Below are 20,840 nucleotides of genomic sequence, written 5' to 3'. Positions count from 1 at the left end.
GGGATTAGATTTGTTATTTGACCAAATAGTAGAGAACAGAGAAATCCAGGTGGAATTTAACAAATTGTCAAATTTAGGCTTGATGTAAAAAAAAAAATACACTAACATTCAGTGTTTTCCAAAAGTGGAATGGCAACCCTTGGAGAGAGAATGAGCTGCTCGACTTGGAAATCTCCAAACAGGCTGGATTATCTCCTTTTTAGATTGACAGTTGTTGGTCAGTTTGACTTAGACTGGGTCCCTTCCAATTCTGATAGTCTGGAAAGTGGTGGCAATGCTGGGGGAGGGAAGGGGGAAGAAACCATGTAGGTTGGACAGTGGAGTACAGTGCCTAAACTAACTTGGGTCTTACAAAACCTGACCTTGCCTATAAAATCATGCAAAGGAACTTAACCTCTGCAGTACTTTTTCTCCACTTGAAAAATTAAGGAGGTTGGATTAGATGATTTTTAAGGTCCCTTTATTCTCTGAAAGACCAGGAAAGTCCTGATCTCTGAAAGTATTGCACATGGCTAAAGTATTGAGTCTGAATTTGAATTTAGCCTTCAATCACTTACTCTCTGGGCCACAGTAGATTTAAGTTTCCGGGCCTTTGTACAAAATATCCCCAATTCCTGGAATATTCTACTGCCTCACTTTCTACTCTCAGCTTTCATGACTTCATGGCTCAACTCAAAGCAACTTCAATAGGTGTCCTGCCCTCCTCCCCTCTCAAAGTCTCTTTCATATACTCTGTACATGTTTCTCCTGATTCTCCCTATGATATCTCCAGCTGCTAAATGCACAATACTTGTCACACAGCAGGAGCTTAATAAATACTTGTTGACAACTTGAATATGTCTCTGCTATTTACATTCTGGGCTACAGTTTCTACATATGATAAATGAGAGGGTAAAATTGGATCAGTTGTCAAACACAGCCCACAACATTCCCAGATTAAAATGTAAGTGTAATATTTAGCAAAATAGAAATACAAGAAAACATAGTTAATGTTAATGTGTGGTTTAAGTCAATAGGCAATTGTAGCGATCTTTACTAACAATTTATCTCTGAGTTGGATACCCACTGGCCTAGATGATGTCTTAGGTCTCTTTTTCCTCTTGAGAAAGTTGGGGTAGGGGAAGTAAAGGAAAGCAGTGGGGTACACTTTGTTCTCCAGAATCTGCCCCTTGCTATTTATTCTGGGTCTCAATATGTTTTTATGAAAATATTATTAGAAAAGGGTAGTAATGACCACATACAATCTAGATCTCAGGTTCTTTGTATAGTAAAAGATGACCACTTACTGAGCTTTGGTTTTCATTATGTCAAAAAATATCAGCGTAATGAGCACTAATTCTCTACGACTCAGTTTCCTCTGGTGTCAGTGGTACTAGGATAAAGACTACTCATCCTTGTGCCTCAGTTTCCTTTTATGTCACAGAGGGTACTGGGGTAATGACCACTCATCCCTGTGCCTCAGTTTCCCCTGATGTCACAGAGGGAGGGTCCGGGGTAAGGACCACTCCGGACCGTGCCTCAGTTTCCTCCGCTGTCCGAGTAAGGACGACCTTCGCCCCCCAGGGTAGGGGGGGCAGCCTGGCCTGGACACCCCGCAGGTGCCCGAGGCCCCGCCAGTCTGAGGTCTGAGATCCCCAAGTCTGTCGGACGGACGTCCCTCCCCCTCCCTCCGCTTCCCCCGGGCCGATCCCCTGGGGCTGGGGGTCCTGGTCAGTGGGGTCAGGGTCTGCCGGGCTCTTACCGCTCCCCTCCCTCCCGCTCGCTCGCTCTCTCGGAAGGAAGGCGCTAGGGAGGAAGAGGAGGGGGTTAAGGCGTCGAGCCAGCCGCGCACACGCGCGCGCGCTCCCGAGGCGCACCCAGCCCCACCGTCCGCCCGCGGCCCCGCGCACTCGGCGAGGCGCGCGCCGCAGCTCCCGGAGCCCAAGGGACTGGGGCTGGGGTGGGGGGGCCTGCCGCAGAGGAGGAGGGGCGGGGTGGAGGAGACTCCGAGAGGGGCGGGAGCGGGTTGAGGGCCAGGCGCATGCGCGCTAAGAGGGTGGCGGTACTTGGCGGAGCACCGGAAACTTAGAAACAAAGTTCCGAGTAGCGCCGCCCCCTCCCCCAGCACCCCCTCCCCCGCCAGTCCCCCCGCCCGGCGCGCTCACCCTCGAGTACTTATAGGCACCACACACCCGGCGCTCCGCCACATCCAGCCAGCCAGGGAGCGAGCGGACCAGTCCTCGACCACCCGGACCACCACCCATCGCCCACCGCGGACCCCGGCTCCTTTCGCCATGTCCAGCAGCTCCAACGTCGTCGCCATGAGGAAGGTGGTGCAGCAGCTCCGGCTCGAGGCCAGCCTCCACCGGGTGAAGGTGAGACCCCTCCCCAAATAGCCACCGCAGCCCGAGGAGGGATTCGCACCCCAAACTCCGGAACCTTATCCCTCCGTAGACTGCAGACCTCGGGACTCCATCCCTAGCGCCGCAAAGACTTCAGTCCCCTCAAGTCCCGGCGCCCTGGGTTTAACAAGTGTCTGAGGCTTTTCCCGAGGTGGGACACTTACCCAGACCCCCGACTCCCGGTCATCTTCCGGAGCCGAACCCCCCGGACTTGGGAGTTGGTGGCCGAGGTGACAGCCGGGCGGGGCAGTCGGGGACAAAGGCACTTTGGGGATTTCTGCCCCGGTCCAATCTCCATGTGCCGCCCCGGGCGATGTCCGTTCCCCTCTTTTCCCGTGACCCGCCCCTTCTGTGTTCCCCCCACCCCGACCGCAGGTCCCCCCGCCCGAAGGCTGTTCTGTGATTCCAGCACTAAGTGGGTTCAGCGTTGGGACCCTCCTCAGGTCGTAAGTTCTTCCTTCTCCTGAGAACAGGAAGAAAAACTTGAGCTGCTCTTTCACAGGTTCCACTTTTTTTTTTTTTTTTTTTTTTTTTAAACTACCATTCTTGCTGGAGAAGAAAAATGAAATTAACCCGCCCTGGTGAATTGTTGGCTGGCTTAGGGGAAAAAGAGAGGGAGTCCCGGGAGGATTGAGGAGATGAAAGAGGAAATTAATAAAAAATGCAGCCTCCTGGGAGGGGAGAGAAAGTCCGCTTGGACAAGGGTAAAAAATGAGTTCCGATGTATAGAGCAGTTTTTAGTTTACAAAACGTTCTTAATGCTGCCCACGTCCATGCAGGTGAGTGAAAGCGTGCCCACCTCTGAGGCTTTTGACTTGTGTCACCTTGGGCAAAGAATTTAATCTTTCTGGGCCTCAGTTTCCTTGTCTGTAAAATGAGGAGATTTAGACTCAAGGACTTGTAAGACCCTTTTTGAATGACCCTTCTAGGCAGAAACATTCAGTCCACCATGCTACCCTGAGATAATCATTTATCAGCTGCCAAATCTTAGAGCCCATCCACCTTTTAAGTCCAGATGAAATCCTCATGAATGTCCTTCATACCTTTCTTAAACTTTTTTTTTTTTTTAACAATTATGAGCACTGTTACATACCAACCATTTTCTAACTATTGCTTACAATCCAGCGTTCTATCAGGTTGCAATATTGCCTGTTTAATAATTTTCTTCAGCAATTAATCATTGCTTCAGATTCATTTCTATAACTAGATTGTATTTCTTTGCTGACTAGCTCTGTTGATAGATACCTTTGTCTCTAGGACAAGACTAGACTGTGAGATCCAGGTGTTATAATAGTTGGTACTTGACGCAGAATTTCAAGACAATTCAATTTATATACATTATCTTGATTTTCACTGCAACCCTGGTGAGGTTGGTAGACACTTCAGGTATTAGCCTCATTGTCTAGAGGAAAAAAAGAGACTCGGATTATTGCTAAAGAGTATTCCCAACTAGGTAAGTCTTGAGAATAGGATTAGAATTCATTTCTGTGTCTAAAGTCAGCTATTTCTTATGACATGGTAAGAAGGAGCATTTTTTTTTTTTTTTTATTTAACATGGTTTATAGTAACTGTTGAAAATGGTGATTCCAGAATGATTTAGAATTTATCTTGATTAGGCAAGTCATAAATTGGGAGGTACCTCAAATAATTTGGTCAATCTTATGTGAAATGCATTTTAAAGTGGTGCATATGAAAACAAATGGAACCCCGAGTATGAAGATGGTGAAATAGGGATGGTTCAAGACACTCAAGGTCACAGGAAACAAGAGGTACATTTAACAAAAGAAAGGTGGAAAGATAGTGGTGGGAGTAGAATATCAAAGTTCAGCCAGTTTGAAGTCCATTTCTGTTATATGATGAAGTCTGAGAGGCTGAAGTGGATCAGAAGAAGCAGTACAAATAATAGTATATGCATACTAGCCTTTTAATTAGTACACATATCCTTTTTTGAGATATAATACCATTTTATTTGAGCAAAAAGTTGAGAAAAACTTTCCTTAAAACATTTTTCATCATCTACCACCACTTTGTTCTTTGTTATAAATAGGTTTCTCAAGCTGCTGCGGACCTGAAACAGTTTTGCCTGCAAAATGCCCAGAATGATCCCCTGTTGACTGGGGTATCTTCCAGCACTAATCCTTTCCGGCCCCAGAAAGTCTGTTCATTCCTGTAGCAAGATGATCTTATGCTACTTGGGAAGGGTGAGTTACCTTAAGAAACAACAACAAACAACCTAACAGGTTAATTCTTTTGAACACAGTTCCATTTTTGACAGATCCCCATATGTACCTGTACCTTTCCCCAATTGGTTCCCGAGTTCTCTAATGAAGTAATGTAATATCAAATTATACTTTGACTTAACAGTGCTCTCCTCTTTAGCTGTCTTAACAAGACCACCACTACTAATTTTAGCTGTATATAGTTAGTAGAGTAAAACACAAAATTCTGAATTCAGAAAGAAGTAGCTGAATTTTCTAGAATTAACTTATTTGAATAGTGAGCCAAATGATTAGGAAATTAATGATTAGAAGTTAAACCAAAAAAAAGCTTAATCAAATTATCTAAAGAAAATGAAACTGCACATTTAAAACTAAATAACCCTAATAATTCTACATTAACATTTTATTTTTTTGTGCATACTGAAGCTTAATGACAAAACCTAGTTGTTTTTTTTTCCCTTTTTACTTAACCTACAAATATTTAGCTGGAAATAATTCAATAGCATTAGCTAGTAGAAAAATAAGCAGCTTTATTCTCTATTTGAATTTTTCTTGTGAAAGGAGTGTTAACAGATCCACTCTTTATAGAAATTCCAAAATCTTCAGTGTTCAGGAAGTTGTTTCCAGAAAATACTGTGTTCCAGTTGTACCCTCCCTAATTGGGCTTATATTTTGTAATTTGGGAGTGCACAAACAAACCCATGTATGTAGAAAAACCATGTATTCAAAAAGTAACCATCACAACTCTGTAAGATGCTGTGGCACCAGTATAAAGTATTTTTATTTTAATACAAAGCGTTACTAGTTACATAGTATGTTGTATATTTAACAGGTTAGAATTCCAGCTTCATTCATGAATCAATGAATAATGGGTATACAAATAAGTTACTTGGTTTTTAAAATTTTTGTAGGCACTTGCCTTTTATACAGATGAGAGTCTGGTAATGACTTATTTTTAAAAAGCTCACAGGATATATAGCAAAAATAAGAGTAAGAATTAGAATCCATGTCTTCTGACTCAGTACAAATACTCTACTATATCCCTCTTTCTTAGTGTTCTAGTGCTTGTTTTTAGTGTAATTAATAACATATGAATATAGTTTTCTTTAAGAATAATTGTTTTCCCTTGTAATTTTTTCTTTTAGATCTCCGAATCCAGTCTTCATATGTGGATCTGTGACGTGATGTGATGTGTTTTGTGATGTGAATTGTAACCATTCAAAGGAGAGAGAATTCTGAAGCCTGCACAAAAGTTTAATTAATATTCAATATATGTGTAACAATGTGCCAAGTTAATCATCCAAATTTCAACTTGTGTCAGACTTTCTCATCTACCTCTCCGAATTTTCATTGATTTCTGTTTTGTACACTGGCAAGAATACAATAAAGTATTCAGATGAAAATCATTTTTGTAGTTCTTTTTAAGTGTTAATGATGGGTTTCAAGGGACCATGGGGTAAAAACAAAATCTTTTAAAGAAAGAAGGGAAAAGAATCCTATGGTAATAAACCAGGATCAAATGTTCAATATACATATACATAAACTTTATTCATACAGGATGTCCTTTGAGTTACTTTGGCAGTGGTGAAGAGTTGTGCTGAATTTTTAGATTCTCTCTTCTGGCCCTTATTACACCAACATCATAGAATACTGCAAGACTGTCAACTATCTGATCAACAGATTCAAGATTCTTTCGATAACTTGGTGTGTGACTAGAGAGAAATTTGAATCTTGGATCTTTGGACTTCTAGTCTGGTTATCTTTTCAGCCATTCCACAACTATTCAGTTTTCTATCAGGCAACAGACTAACAAAGTTATGCTATTTCTAGTTTTCAGTATAAGGTGAAAGTTATAAAAGATGAATATATTAATAAAGAACATACTCCAAAATACTCATTTATTATTACAACCCAGAGCTGATAAATTCAAATAATCATCAAGGGAAGGATCTGCATTAACATGTATATGGCTGAAAAGTGAATGTGTCTTCTTAAAATTGAAAACATCCCAGTCCGATGTTGTCCAGTCCTGCTTTCTCAAAATTTCATAAATGAAATTTCCTTCTACTTGTGTCCATTTCACGGGGCTAAAAATCCAAACAAAAAAAATGCTTTAAATTAAACACAGGTACAAGTGTGAAAACAGCTTAAAGTTAATAATTATATATAAAAAATAACACTAAAACTAATAAAACTAAAATATATAAACATATGACGAAAGGTAGCATATTATGTAGTATTAATCGGGCCAAGAGTCGAAAGATTTGTTTCCACATTACCTAAAATTAGATTTAGTCTGTCATTAAATAAATCTTGTTAAAGCAAAAATTATTACCCAAAATAAGTGTTTCTTCTTGATTGTCAAGATGAAACTATTTCAGATTACTATCTTACAATTTTCAAACTCAGTATTTCTAAGGATTTTTAAAAGTGGTCTTAAGAGTATAGTTTAAATTCTATCCTTTCATCCATTCCAATTTGGGCACAAGCACATCAGAGGTGAGGATTCTAGAATGGCCCTCATTCCTAAAATTTAAAACTCACTGAGAAGAGGGTTTCCTTTTTGTTTCATGAATTTAAAACTGATCAACATATATATATATATTTTAAACACACACCTTATGAACCCATTCATATTCTCCATACTTGGAATCAAAGGTTCCTTTTTGAAGAGATCTCAATTTTAAGGTAAACCGTGGTCCAAGTTCTTGAATTCCCACTTTCTTTTCACTCTTAAAAAGGTACCTTGAAAAATAAAAGAAAAATTATTTTAAAAATTCATCTTTAACGAGAAGCTAATCTAGTCTTCTTAATCCCTTTTCATTTAACAAAAAAATAGAGCCTAAGTATCCTTGAGATGGATGCACCTAGTCTTTTAGATGAATCCCTACCTAGATTATGAATCTTTCCTTTTAACATTTGCAACATATAATCATCCAGCCTCCACAAAATAATGTTATACCAGAAAACTGCTCCCTCACAAGGTAGTACATTTCAATTTCTAGGCAGTCTTAATTGTTTGAAATTTTTCCTTAAACCTGGCTTTCCATAATTTCTACCCTCCGGACTTGGATCTGTACTGAGGCTGAGCAAAGCAAATCAAATCGTTCTTCTACATTTAATCTTTAATAAGACATTACATTTTCTCTCCACCATAGCTAGTTGCATCCTTCTCTGGACTCATTTCTCCCTACTAATGCCACTCTTTAAAAATGGTATTTAGAACTGAAAACAGAATGACTCTAGATGCTATCTGACTAGTGATGAGTACAGTAAGACTATCACTGCCCTCATTCTAGACTACTCTTCTATTAATGATAATTAAAATTCTATTTGTTTGGGAGATTGAAGGAATATCAGCATAAGCTATCAATACTTACTGAGCTTAATAAACTGTCTAGTCATCTATCCCTGATCTTATATAACTGATTTACTACACAGAAAGGCTAGACTTTATCCTATTAAATTTAATCTTACTAGATTGAACTTATCATTCCAGTCTGACAAAATCTTTCTGAATCTTGATTCTCTTAATCAAGAGATTAGTTAACCCTTCATTTCTAGCTTTCACATCCTCTAAATGAATACCACATATAGTGTCCTTCATCTAAGTGAACTGAATGGAACCAAAGACAATTGTGAAGAACATTAGAGAAGTTCTTGAGTTTCATATAAACCTATTAAATAATACTATGTTCAGCTGTCTAACTTATTTTCAGTCGATCCTACCTTCTCTAGCTGTGCTCCATCTTGTGTATAAAGATTTAGCAAATGGGTTGGTTTGGCTAAGAGTGCTAAAGGGGAGCCTGGAAAGGGAGGTTGTAGCTAGTTTCTGATGAGCTGTAGATGCCACACAGTAGAGTCCTATTTGATTCTAGAGGCAACTGGGAACTACTGGAGAAAATGCTGCCTTTCTGAATGAGGGTCAGCTCTGTAATTTCTGTACATCACTCTGGCAGTTCCTCTTCCTTATCTACTGGCTCTTTCTCTACTACCTCCAAATGTGTACAAGCGTTATCCTTAAAAAACCCAACTATTTCATTCCCTCAAGAATTAGCTTAAAATCTTTGTTCCTTTCCACAACCAAACTCCTAGAAAAAACTGCCTATACACATTAGGTGTCTCCACTTCTTCCTCTTCACTCCTTAAACAACCTAGTTTCCAATTTCATCATTCAAATGAAAGTGCCATCCCCAGAGTTACCAATGATCTTGACTGCCAAGTTTTAGGTTCTTTTTTCAACCTTTACTCATCTTGACCTCAAAGTATTTGACACTGTTGATCACTCTGTCCTCATGGATACTGTCTTCCCTTTGGTCCTGATGACACAGTTCTTTCTTGATTTATCTATTTGACCATTCCTTCTCAGACCCCTTAGCTGATAAACTTATTACAGTAGTAGTCCTAGACACCCCGGACTCTCTTCTCTTTATATTCTTAATGACCTTACAAATTCTGGCAGATTTAATTATCTCTATGAAGATGACTTGCATTAAGACTCTGCTAAGCACTATTCCCATATCACCCAAACTGTCCAATCAATATTTAATCTCAACATGTGCAAAGAAAGGACTCATTAACTTTCTTCTAAAACCCATTCCACTTAGGAACTTTCCCATTTTTGTTATCCTTCCAGTTACACGGCTTCCTAACTAAAAGCTTTCTCAACTCTTCTCACTTGTCTCATAGAGCCAATCAACTGGCCATTTTCCCTTCCACATTTTCCCATCCATTCTCTTCTATTTCGTCATATGGACATCCCCTAAGTTCAGGGCCTAATCATCTCTCCTCCGAATTAATCTTCCTTCTAAGTCTGCTTTCACACTGCCAGAATGATATTCCTAAAGCACAGGTTTGACTGCGGACAAGGAGTTCTCAGCTCCAGAGACACCAGCAGTTACTTCTTTCCTCTAGGATTTTATTAAACTCCTATTCAGCACTGAAAGTCCTTTACAACCTGGTGCAGCCTACCTCTTCAGTCCTTTGCTCTTTCTACAATCCAATTAAAACTTGCTGCTCCTCACCTAGATCTGGAAAGTATTCCTTCCTCCTCATTCCTTACTAGCTTCCTTCAAGGTCACTCCAGCACTATTTTATAGATTTTTTCCCTGTTCCCTTCTCCAAACCCTCATTCCTAGTGCCTGCCCAAACCCCCAAAATTACCTTATATTTGTTTTGTCTATGTCCTGTATTTACACATACACCATATACGTATGACTTCTCTTAATTGGATGTAAGCACAGATTTTTTGCTTTGTTGCTCCAGACCTATTATCTGACACTCGGGGGAACTCAATAAATGCTTGTTTGTTGACTGACTGGAGAGGGAGAGCCTGGAGGCTGGGACACAAGCTGTGGAACTGCTGCCACAGTGCAGGTAAAAAGTGAAGGTCTCAGCTAGAGTGGTGGCCAAGTGAAGAGGAAGAAATGGATCCAAGAAATGTTGTGGAAGCAGACTCAATGAGACTTGGCAGCTGATGGGGTGAGCGAGAGTGAAGAAGCAAGTTTGAGCCCAACACTGTGAACTGGGGTGTCTAGAAGAAGGGGGTACCCTTGAGAGAATTAGAGAAGTCTGAATGAGAGATAATGTTTTGGATACAATGATTCTGAGGACACCTCAGGACATTTGATTAGAAATGCCCCAAAAGCAACTAGTGATGAGAGGTGAGAACTCACAAGAAACTGGAATCTAGTTATGTCAGAAAGAAAGGACACAAAAATGAAAAGAAGGTAGAGTTAAAACAGTTAAAAAGACAGGGGAAGCCTTAGTATAAAAAGAAAAAAGAAGGTAAGACTATAAAGGTGACAAGGAGATAATGAGATAAGGATGGTGACAACTCCAGACTTTATTGTGGAGTCACAACTACTAGTGAGGAGACAAAAGGATTCAAATCTTTTATTTCAGCAACTATGGAGACTGATATTTCACATTGACATAAATGTATAGATGATAATTCTATTTCTAGCACAGCCAAATGACTCTTTTAAGGACATCCCCTTCTTCTAGTCACCCCAGTTCAATGCTGGGCTCATCCTTGCCTCTTCACTCTATTAGTGTCAAGTGTCAGTGAGTCTGCCTTCACAACATTTCCTGTTATCCATTCCTTTCTCTCCATTTGGCTCAAGATGCAGAATGGTTTCCCTCAGAAAAGAGGTTCAAACAATGCCTTACCATATGATAAGGGAGAATAAAGGAATTAAATAAATTTAACTAAACTAAATTAAAACAAGGAAGGATCTCTCTGTCAAGACAAAGGCAAAAGAAGACAGAAGACAAAGATGCCCTGGCTGAAGAAAGTGAGTTAGAGGTAAAAGGAGAGAAGATGCGAAGCTAAGAAATGGCTGTGAAAGTCATCCACATGGGGAGGAAGGTAAACTCTTTAAGGAAGATCCAAGAGATCTTCCCCCACAGGAGCTAACCCAAGAGCCCACCCTGGGAGGCTCTGAGGAGGGAAAGGAGGAGGCAGAGGTGACTGCCCAATGAGGGATCTGAAACAGATTCTTCCTGCTGCAAGTGCCCAGGATGGGTCTGAGAACTTCCCAACCCAGAGAAGGTTCTGGCCACTTCTAAAAAACTCAAAGGACACAATACTGACAAAGAGAACACAGAAAGAACTGAGCAAGAGACAAAGTCTTGGGGGCCTGTTGTTTTAATCACTATTTTCAGATCAGAAGTTCAGACCTTCAGAAGAGAAGGGAAGATTTGATAAATGAACCTCCCGTTAACACATGGGTGGCAGCAAAAGGGATTTGGATTTCTATACCATAGCTTCAAAAATAGTAATGGCAAGCTCCTGATCCAAGATGGAATCCACCTAACAATATCCAGTAAGATTATCTTCAAAAGCCAAAAATCAAAGTTATAGTAAAGAAAACTATATGTAGATGTACATCCATCAAACCAGACACTACAGAGAACCACCACTAAGGAAGATGAAGAAAAGCAAACAGACAATTCAAGGAAAAAAAAATTCATGAAAGGAACCAAAAATACTACCAATGATCTTCACTATCTATAAATATATGCACAATATACATTAGAAGCAAGAGGAGCTAACATCCCCAAAAGAAGAATAATTTGACTATAAAGCTATCAATGAGTATCAGTGGGATGACACTAATAGCTAGTACATGCTGTAAAGGCAAACCTCATTCTGAAGTTATGAGATAAAAGGAATAAACTGCAGGCACTCTTAATTAGGAATTTAAAGATTAATGAACATAGAAACAAAAACAAGATGGTTACAAAAAGAAAGTTATTTTGCTTCAGTTTTCTATTCTAAGGAGAATAATCTCTGGATTAGGAAAAACAAAATAAAAATGACTATCAGGGAACTGATAACCAAGATTAGTAAGGAGAGAGTATGACACTCCCTCTCTGTCCATGATGAGTTCATTTTCCAGGCCAAGATTAACTATATCTTTCAGCACTAAAATGGGCAAATGTGATTACTGAGCAATTATTATCAATGATCTTTGAAAGATCATAGGGAACAAGAGAAGAAAAACAGGATTAGAAAATAACAAATGTCTATTTTCAAAAAAGAGAGTATAAACTAGAGAACCATGAACCTACCTTCAATTCCCAATATCTTTAAAGCAATACTCAACAAAGAGACAAGGGGGATAAAAAGAAAAATAAGCCAGAATTACTTCATCAAGGCCAGGTCATGACAAACAAACCCCATTTACTTCACTGAGTTACTAGACTTGTCAATCGAGGGAATACTTTCATTTACCTAAATTTTAACAAAGCTTTTGAATAAATACCCATACTGTTTTTGGAGGACAAGATGTAGAAATGTGAGTAAATTAAGAATATAGTTAGGTGAATTCAGAAATGGTTGAAGAACCAGAATCAAAGAGTAGTCAATAAAGCTTTATATCACCTTGGAGGCAGGTATCTAGTGAAAATTTTCAGGAAAGTGGGAATGGCTCTGTACTCTATGATATCATCACCCATATCTTAGCCAAAGGCACAGATGTTATTTTTATCAAATTTGAAGAAAATTTAAAATTGGCCAACTAATTTACTAGAAAACAAAGTTAGGATTCCAAAACACCTTCACAGAAAATAATACTGGGTTAAATTCAACAAGCAGGGATTTAAGCACTCTTAAGGATGTACTAGAAGCACATAATTTGGACTATAGGAATGTTATAAAAATATTGTATTCAGTTCCAAGTGTCACATTTTACAAGAGACATTGATAAGCTGAAGAGTATAGAGAATGGAAACTGAGATGGTGAGGTCCTCAAATAATACATCAAATAAAGATGGCCTAAAAGAACTATGCATGCTTATCCTGGCAAAAAGACAGAAAGGACATTATAAAAGGAAAAGATTTGCTCTGTTTGGTCCCAGAGAAGAAGGGATTGGGTAGGAATTGGTAGAAGTAGAAAAGAGGCTGATTTAGGCTTGCTGTGAAGCAAAACTTCTGAAAGGCTGTCTCAGAAGGGATTTAGCTCATTTTCATCAGGTGTCTTCATACCAGGCCTGGATGACTTCCTGAGGATCTTATTAAGATAAAGCTTTGATCAGGATGTGAGCTCACAATTCTGAGATCTTGGATACTTGAAACATATTATTAAAAAATGACCATGTATGTCTGGTCTTTTACATTGTGAAAGGTTAAGGTAAGTATCAATTTTTATTAATATTCTTAAAGTACATAAATTCTAATTAAACCTCTTATTAATTCTATTATATAACTGAAAAATTTTACCTGTGAAATCTGAAAAAGATGTAATCCCGCTGATTATGAAATGTTGCAACTTGCCTTCCAATAAACTGAGGATCATGGGGGAAGAGAGAAGCAAACATACGGCCAATGGAATGACCCAGTCTTGTTGTAAAATTATTCAGAATGACTTCAGGCGAATGCTGAGTGGGTTCTTTCCCTTTCCTCTGAAACAATTTTGCAGAATTACTAAAGGCTTAAGAGAGCTAACATAGTTCTAGCCATAAATGCAAAGTGGACAGCAAGATTTCTTTAGTTGTAGTCTTAAAATAATGCAAGAAAACATTATTCATTTAATATCAAATAAATATTGAAAATGGTTAAAATATATTTTTAAAGAATAATCAAGCAGATTAATTTAAGATATAAAACCACAGATAATCGCTTCAGTCTAACTCCCAAAAGCAAGACAATGCATTTACCTACCACAAATGTCCCCCAAATTACCTACCAGATTAAAGAAGGTCCTTTCCACAAAAAAACAAGTAAACTTTCATTGTTAGAATGCCTTTCTTTATTTTTATGAAAATTCAGGACTAAAGAAAATGTTATGTTTTCTAATACTTATAGAAGTAAAAATGGGATATTACAATTTGTGCACTTTTAGAAACTAAAATTGGAATGGAATCAATTAAAAAGCTGTTCTCTGGCCAAAAATAAAACAATTCATGCTCCAATAAGAAGAGAAAAAGAGTTTTCTGTAAGCTTTGTTAGAAGAAATACAATTTAAAAACATGCATAGTAATATTTCTCATATATATATATATACATATATATATATATATATTACATATATATATCAATTTTTATTTATTTTTTTAAATAGCTTTTTATTTACAAGTTATATGCATGGGTAATTTTATAACATTGACAATTGCCAAACCTTTTGTTCCAATTTTTCTTCTCCTTCCCCCCACTCCCTCTCCTAGTGGCAGGATGACCAATACATGTTAATTATGTTAATGTATAAATTAAATACAAAATAAGTATACATGTCCAAACCGTTATTTTGTTGTCTTACCTTTATCTCCTTGCGGAGGCGAACACTGCTCATTCTAAAATGAGCAGTTGGACCATGAGGCAAATGACTTAAAACGAGTCCATCTGATTACAAAATTAAGAATGAATAGAAATCGAACTGATTCAAAACACCATACTTTATGGAACCAGTCCCTTAGGTACTTAGAATACTTATAATCTTTATCTTGTGTTCTTTTAAACTGGGGCTGAAGATGGGGAGAGAAAATAAATATTTGCTAATTGAAAAGCAAAATAAATTGGAAAAAAATTAATCTTACCTGAGTCATTTCTCCAAAAGAATAAAAAACTCTCAGATTACAAATTAGCATGTGGGAAATCAATCTAAAAAATATACATTTCTATCTACATAACCTATAAGTCACTATCTTCCTGGCCCTAGCCTCTGATTACTATTGTACTTTACTTCAATTACTTCCAATGTACAGATGTTCTTATTTGTCCTTAATTCCTGAAGAGGACTATGACATTGGGGAGGTGATGCCATGACACATAAGTGAATTAGATTTGAGGGAGGGAGAGCTGTGCAAAGTCACCAGCCTTACTTTCTCCTCCAGAACCATCTGGATCCAGTAACAAGACACAGATCAAGGAAAGGAGGGAAGAAAAAAGAGAGGGAGAAAGAAAGAGAGGGAAAGGAGAAAAAAGGTCATTCAATGTACAGATATCATGAGCATGAATAAGCATTTAATAAGCATCTACTATGTGTGCTAAACCCTAAGTATGAACTCAAGTATGAACCAATTGCAAAGAATGAATTCTAATTTTACACAGCTCAACAATTTCAGTGGGGAGATGATTGCTGCTAATTCTCAGCAACCTAAGTCAGAGTTGCCATCTTCCTCCTGTTCATTCTCTTCACTAAAAGCTCTCAAAGAAGCAGCCAAGTTTTCCCTCAACCTACTGTACAGTTACAAGGTAATCTGGGGCATTCCACCCATCTACCTACCCAGCCATACCCACCCACCTACCAGCTGCACCAGTAGTTTTAGCAGCAGAAATTAAAAATCTGTTAAACTGGATATATGTAAATGAATTGACTCCAACTTTGGGGAAGATGTGCTAAACTTCAAGGGTTCATGCTATAGGGAAAGTGAAGATGATGAGAGGCTTAAGTGTGATAATATATATATAAAGTACTGCAAACTTTAACTTGCCATGTAAATGGGTTACTACCATAAATAGAAATAGGGAGAAAAATGAGCATCATTTGTTTGTTGCTTTTTGAAGCAATAAAAAGAAATGACAGTATTTGCCTTGAAACAGAATATTTTTCTAAAACAGTTAAATATGGGTCTGGTGATGGATTGTACGTCTGCCATCCAAGGACTAGCCCAGCTCAAGCTGGAAAGACTCAGCATTGATTTAATGGCAGAGTGATGAATTTTTTGGTCACAACAACTCTCAAGGACCATCTCCTATATTCCAGAAGGCTGTGATCTGCAAAGGGAGGTCCCACACCAACAAAATTACAGAGCCTTGAAACACAGAATTAACTAAGCAAGTAATAGTTACTATGCTACATTCCACTCACAAGCCAACTGAGGAAATGATAGTACCCATGAGCACCCTGTCACAAAGTTGTTTTCAATTTATTTTAGTTTCTCCACTTAGAATAAGCTTGTAGACAAATTTATTTAATTCATTACCATGAAAACATTACTGTTCTATTAAAACAACAAAAATGAGACATCAAAGTTGTTTGTGTTTTTTTGGAAAGCTTTTTTTTTTTTTTTTTTTTTTTTTAAACATATTGCCTATAGAAAAAAGTTTCACCATAATTGAGAGTTAAGAAAGGACCTTGGAAAGCATTTAATCTAAACTCATTTCACAGATGAAGATACTGAGGCTCCAAATGGTCATCTGATTTGCCCAAAGTCTTAAAGGTCATTAAGATCCAGAAATATGATGTACAGTTTTGATGACATGAAAAATTGTTCTATTCTATTTTCTAAATTCTTAATAATTTAATTCTAATGATATCGGTACATAATAGGCAGGCTTCCTTAATATCACTCAAATTTGTCCTACTACTTTTTACAAATAGATTTTATTTTTCTTATTGCTGAATCTGGTGATAATTTACAGAAACAGAAGAATATATAATTCATTAACATGCGTTAGTGACACATTCCATTGTGAGATAGGATAAACAACAGCAAGAAGCTGTCCATAGTTAGTAGCAACAAACACATTAAATAAGATTTTTTTTTTCAGATTAAAAAAGAAGCAGGGTGAAAAAATGTACTTATTTTTCTTTTCCAAAGGATACTTGGTATTTTACGATCTTCATTAATAACAATCAGATCTGTGAAATCTCGAGAAATACACTGAGGTATAATTCTTTTTAGAGCTAGTCCTCTTCGGTAATAAACATGTGAATTTGGTATAACAGTGGACAACTGTTCACAGAACCTTACTGTTCTCTGCAAAAAAAAAAAAAAAAAATTAAATCTCTTATAATTATAATGAAAATCATATAGTAAAATGCATGAGTTTTAGACCAGCAATCCAAAAGATAACTCTTTTAACAGCTTTAAATTGGGTCAACAGGATCTTATTATTTTTCATAAAGAGGAAACTAAGTGGTAAAGTTAATGAATATTAAGAGTCAGGAAACTAAACAAAAAGGGTCACTGTCAAATTTTTTAGTAAATATGTTTACCCCACGAGGTCTGTCTGATGTGGTAATAAGAATCTTGGGACAAGTCTGTCTGTTGAAATGAGAAGCAAATTCATCTGTAGCTTCATCATAAGCAACCTAAGAACAAAAGAAGCATGTATTTACAAAATCATATAACAGGACAAATATTTTAATGATTTAAGGCCCAGAAGGAAGACTGATACAAAACAAAACCCCAACAAGAAACCCAGAAAATCTTGCCAGTTAAGATCAATGCACTTAAAAAACAAACAATTATTCATTCATTGATTCTTTCCCCCCATTCAATTCTGGATCCAGCTCAGGTTTAACTACCATTCTTGACAAGACTTATGCATAGAAATACACTGACATACAGTTCTTACAGATCAGTTGTACAAATCACTCATTGGATAATAAACATTCCTCTATTTTTTTTTTGAGAGATTGCAAACAAATGAATGAAAAATTATTATTTTTTTAAGCACCTGGAATGTGCCAAATGCTAAGCTAAATTATGGAACTACAAAAACTAAATCAGAGACAGTCCTTGCCCCTAAGGAGTTTCATTCCAAAGGAGAGATAACACACCCAGGGGAGTTGTGACCAGGGAGGAGCACTTTGTTTCAGAAAGCTCCAAGGACAGATGAGTGGGGTTAAAAAGGAACAGACCCAGACACTCAACTAGAACAATGGCAAGTTGTTCTTGGCTCCAAAACTGGAAGGTGTGATGATACATATTGTAACACTGTAGGATGTAAGGGAGGAAAAGATAGAGTAAAGCATGGTGGGGGTAGAGAGGCCATCACTATAAGGAAGAACAGATCCCAGGACAGAAGTTCCTCTAGAGTTCAGCTTGGTCCTCCAGAACAGTAAGCAAGGTAAGTAGAGAGGTTGTGGAGAAAGTAGTAGGAGGGAAGAGAATTGAAGACTATGGGTTATTTAGGTAGTCCTGCAGTTTTCAGCATGACATCATCCATAAATGGAGATGTGAAAAACCTTAACATACATAATATTTCTTTTCCACTTGGATTTTGTATTGGACTTCCATGGCAATGGCAAACATATGTAACAAGTTCACGTCTGTATTTCTTCCTCAATATTCATATTCAAGGATTCAACCTCGTTATTATTTGTTGTATTTTTCAGACATTTCTATGATGTTAACATATGCATGAAAGACTGATCGACCAAATCAATTGTTTTGTTTTATAGTCAACAAACAAGCATCCTGAGATCTTTTATTCTTTGCAGTTTTCAGTCAACAGTAAGACATAGTCTATCAAGCCACCAGCCTCTCCTTCTTAAGACTTCCCAGTCAGATATAGAACTGGATCTCTGGCTTTAGATTTTATATCAAAGCTTTCTTGTCCGGTACTCTGGATGCCTTTCTTTAATCAGACCCACCCCAAATTGCCAGCTCCTGCCACCTGTTTAGACTCTACCAGGTCATATCTCTCCCTGCTCCTGTCTGTTGTGACAAGGGCCTCCCAAAACTCAGAGGACACATCACCACTAGCTGCCACAAGGCTGGAAGGCCTTGAAAAATCTCATTCAACTATGAAAGACTTGGTTCTTTTCAGCAGTTCAGTGACCCAAGGCAATCCCAATCAACTTTGGAAAGAAAATGCCATCTACATCTAGAGAGTAAACTATGGAGAATGAATGTAAATCAATACAAACTATGCTCACTTTATTTTTCTTCTTAAAATTTTTTTCTGTTGTGGTTTTTCCCTTTTATTCTGATTTTTCTCTCCCAACATGCTTTACAAATAAATGTGTATTTAAAAAAAATTAATGCACACATACAACCAAAAAATTAAAGAAAACACTTTAAAAAAAAACCTCATCAACTGTCTCCCTACCAATGAACTGCTATTCAGTCACTGATAATCAATTTCATCAAGGCTATCAGCTATGTTTTCTTCTAAATCCTGAGAACTGTGAAACAAGAGTCTAAATGTTTCGAATGGTGGAGATGGAGAAAACTTATAGAAAATCTGCCTGTGTCTTTTCCAACTTTATACAGTGTTTTATTTAAAAATATTTGGGAAACTATCTACATTCAAGTAGGGGCTAAACTTAGCTTTTTGCAAACTCATTTGCCCCAATTGCTTGTTTTCTGAATACTGCTCATCTCCAGTCTATCAATATGCCTATATCTGTTATGGGCATCATAATGTTGCTTATCAAGTCGGTTTACTCATGGGTTTGGAATCAATCTGGTTTCTTTCCTCTCCCTTAACCCCAAAGGTCAGGGTCAAGGGTCAAGTTTGATCAGGTCTACTTTCACAAGATCTCTGAGTGGGAGTTCAGTTTGTGGATCTGGATTTGACTCCTGGCATTGTTGGTCATTTAACCTCAGAGAGCCTTGAGTGTAGAGGAGGAAGTTCTCTCTTTCAGCTATAAACCTAGAATTATGATTCTTTCCCCTTATATACTACCATTCTTGTCATCTCTTATTTATAATGGCCTTTTGAAATCTCCACTCTCCACAAAGTTGGAATGGTGCCTCACTGTTCAAGAATTTGCTTCTCCCTCAGTAATTCTCTTCTAGACTTCACTCAAAGCCACTTCTGACCTCTTTCCTCATCTCCCAGATGTTATCTGCTCTCTTACCCCAGAATCATTCTCCATTTGCTTCTGTGTAACCTCCAGAGGCTGAACGGACTATGTCATCTTTGACTTCCCAGTAACTGGTTAGAGCACAGAATGTCCTGAAGACTTTGCAGATCAAACTTCGAATGCTGCCTTTCTTTATTTGACAAGGAAATCAAGTGTATGCTGGCTAAGGCAGATTCTAGCTCCTCCTATCCTTCCTGTCTATTTTATATCACAAACTGTCTTCAAAAATGGCACTGGGTTCTGTCAATGTCTGTTCATTTACCATTCTAAAATGCCAAAAGCTTGTTTAAATACGTCAATAATGTCTTAATTGTACAGTTAAATAATTTCATTTGTACACTTTATTCCAACTTGACATTAGTTCGGATTTTTATTTTAACAAGTCAATATAACTGTACACAGACAGCTAACTTGGAAATGACTCAATTAGATAACTAATCGTTTCTTGTCTCTTAGGAGAGTCAATTTCTTTCTTTTTTTTTTTTTTTTAAAGTGATTTTTTAGTGGTGGCCACATTTGCCTCCAGACTCTTTATTCAAGTGTTTATATTTTAACAAGCAATTTGAATTATTATTAATTAAATCTCTGCTCTGAGAGGCTAATGACTAGGTTGGCTGTAAAACTGACTGGTTATGTTGGCCACAGCAATTCTCAAGGACTAAGTTAGAGACAACTATCATCTGCTCAGAGACTATCCACATGGAAACTGAAATTCAAGTTGATAACACTTTGAAAAGTTGCCTGTAATACTTCTGATCATCTACTACTTCCCCACTAACTGATTAATCTTTTGATCCTTCATGCCTTTCTGATCTCACACCCTCCTTAGCTTCCATGGGTTTAAACTGTCAGCTCTTTGCAGATGGTTGACAGACCTGATTAACCAGCTTCTCCAATCTGCCCATTTGAGATCTCAAACTGAATGTTCTACAGTCATCTCAAATTATTGGCAACCTAGTTCAGATCCTTACTACCCCTTACCTGGACTACTAAACTTCTGGTTGATCCCCCTGCCTCCAGTTTCTTTCATGCACAAATCTAAGTATGACCATGCTGTGGTTCCTAATGGATGGGTGTGATGGGAATAAGTATTTATATAATGTTTACTATGTGCAAAGCACTTTGTGAATAGCTTATCTTATTTTTTCTAACAGCTTTGCAAGTTGGTGCTGCATTACTATATCATTTTACAGATG

At 37.9% G+C, this 20,840-nt stretch overlaps 2 protein-coding genes across 2 annotated transcripts in view; one reads left to right on the top strand and one right to left on the bottom strand.

The window, feature by feature from the left end:
- The first annotated feature begins 2,037 nt into the window (after nt 1–2,037).
- Nucleotides 2,038–6,006, top strand: GNG5 (G protein subunit gamma 5). Its single transcript, XM_051999191.1, has 3 exons — nt 2,038–2,354; nt 4,429–4,582; nt 5,746–6,006. The coding sequence occupies exons 1-2, from the start codon at nt 2,274–2,276 to the stop codon at nt 4,552–4,554; spliced, it is 207 nt and encodes a 68-aa protein (XP_051855151.1). The 5' UTR covers nt 2,038–2,273; the 3' UTR covers nt 4,555–4,582; nt 5,746–6,006.
- A 116-nt stretch (nt 6,007–6,122) lies between these two features.
- Nucleotides 6,123–20,840, bottom strand: part of RPF1 (ribosome production factor 1 homolog) — a 30,903-nt gene continuing 16,185 nt past the window's right edge. The window contains exons 4-9 of the mRNA XM_051999190.1: nt 17,044–17,139; nt 16,651–16,804; nt 14,362–14,444; nt 13,326–13,507; nt 7,219–7,345; nt 6,123–6,687 (exon numbers count right to left, since the gene is read on the bottom strand). Of these exons, the coding sequence (XP_051855150.1) occupies nt 6,646–6,687; nt 7,219–7,345; nt 13,326–13,507; nt 14,362–14,444; nt 16,651–16,804; nt 17,044–17,139 (684 nt within the window). The 3' untranslated portion in view covers nt 6,123–6,645. The remainder of the gene's footprint in view (nt 6,688–7,218; nt 7,346–13,325; nt 13,508–14,361; nt 14,445–16,650; nt 16,805–17,043; nt 17,140–20,840) is intronic.

Source organism: Antechinus flavipes, chromosome 4 (genome assembly GCF_016432865.1).
Source record: "Antechinus flavipes isolate AdamAnt ecotype Samford, QLD, Australia chromosome 4, AdamAnt_v2, whole genome shotgun sequence".
In the NCBI taxonomy this organism is placed as follows: Eukaryota; Metazoa; Chordata; class Mammalia; order Dasyuromorphia; family Dasyuridae; genus Antechinus; species Antechinus flavipes.
Note: the sequence above shows the minus strand (reverse complement) of the source record. Positions and strands in the feature narration are given on the sequence as shown.

Coding starts and splice junctions, on each gene's coding strand:
- GNG5 (XM_051999191.1), top strand. CDS start 2,274: ATGTCCAGCAGCTCCAACGTCGTCGCCATGAGGAAGGTGGTGCAGCAG. Junction 2,355..4,428: donor CCAGCCTCCACCGGGTGAAG/GTGAGACCCCTC, acceptor TGTTATAAATAG/GTTTCTCAAGCTGCTGCGGA.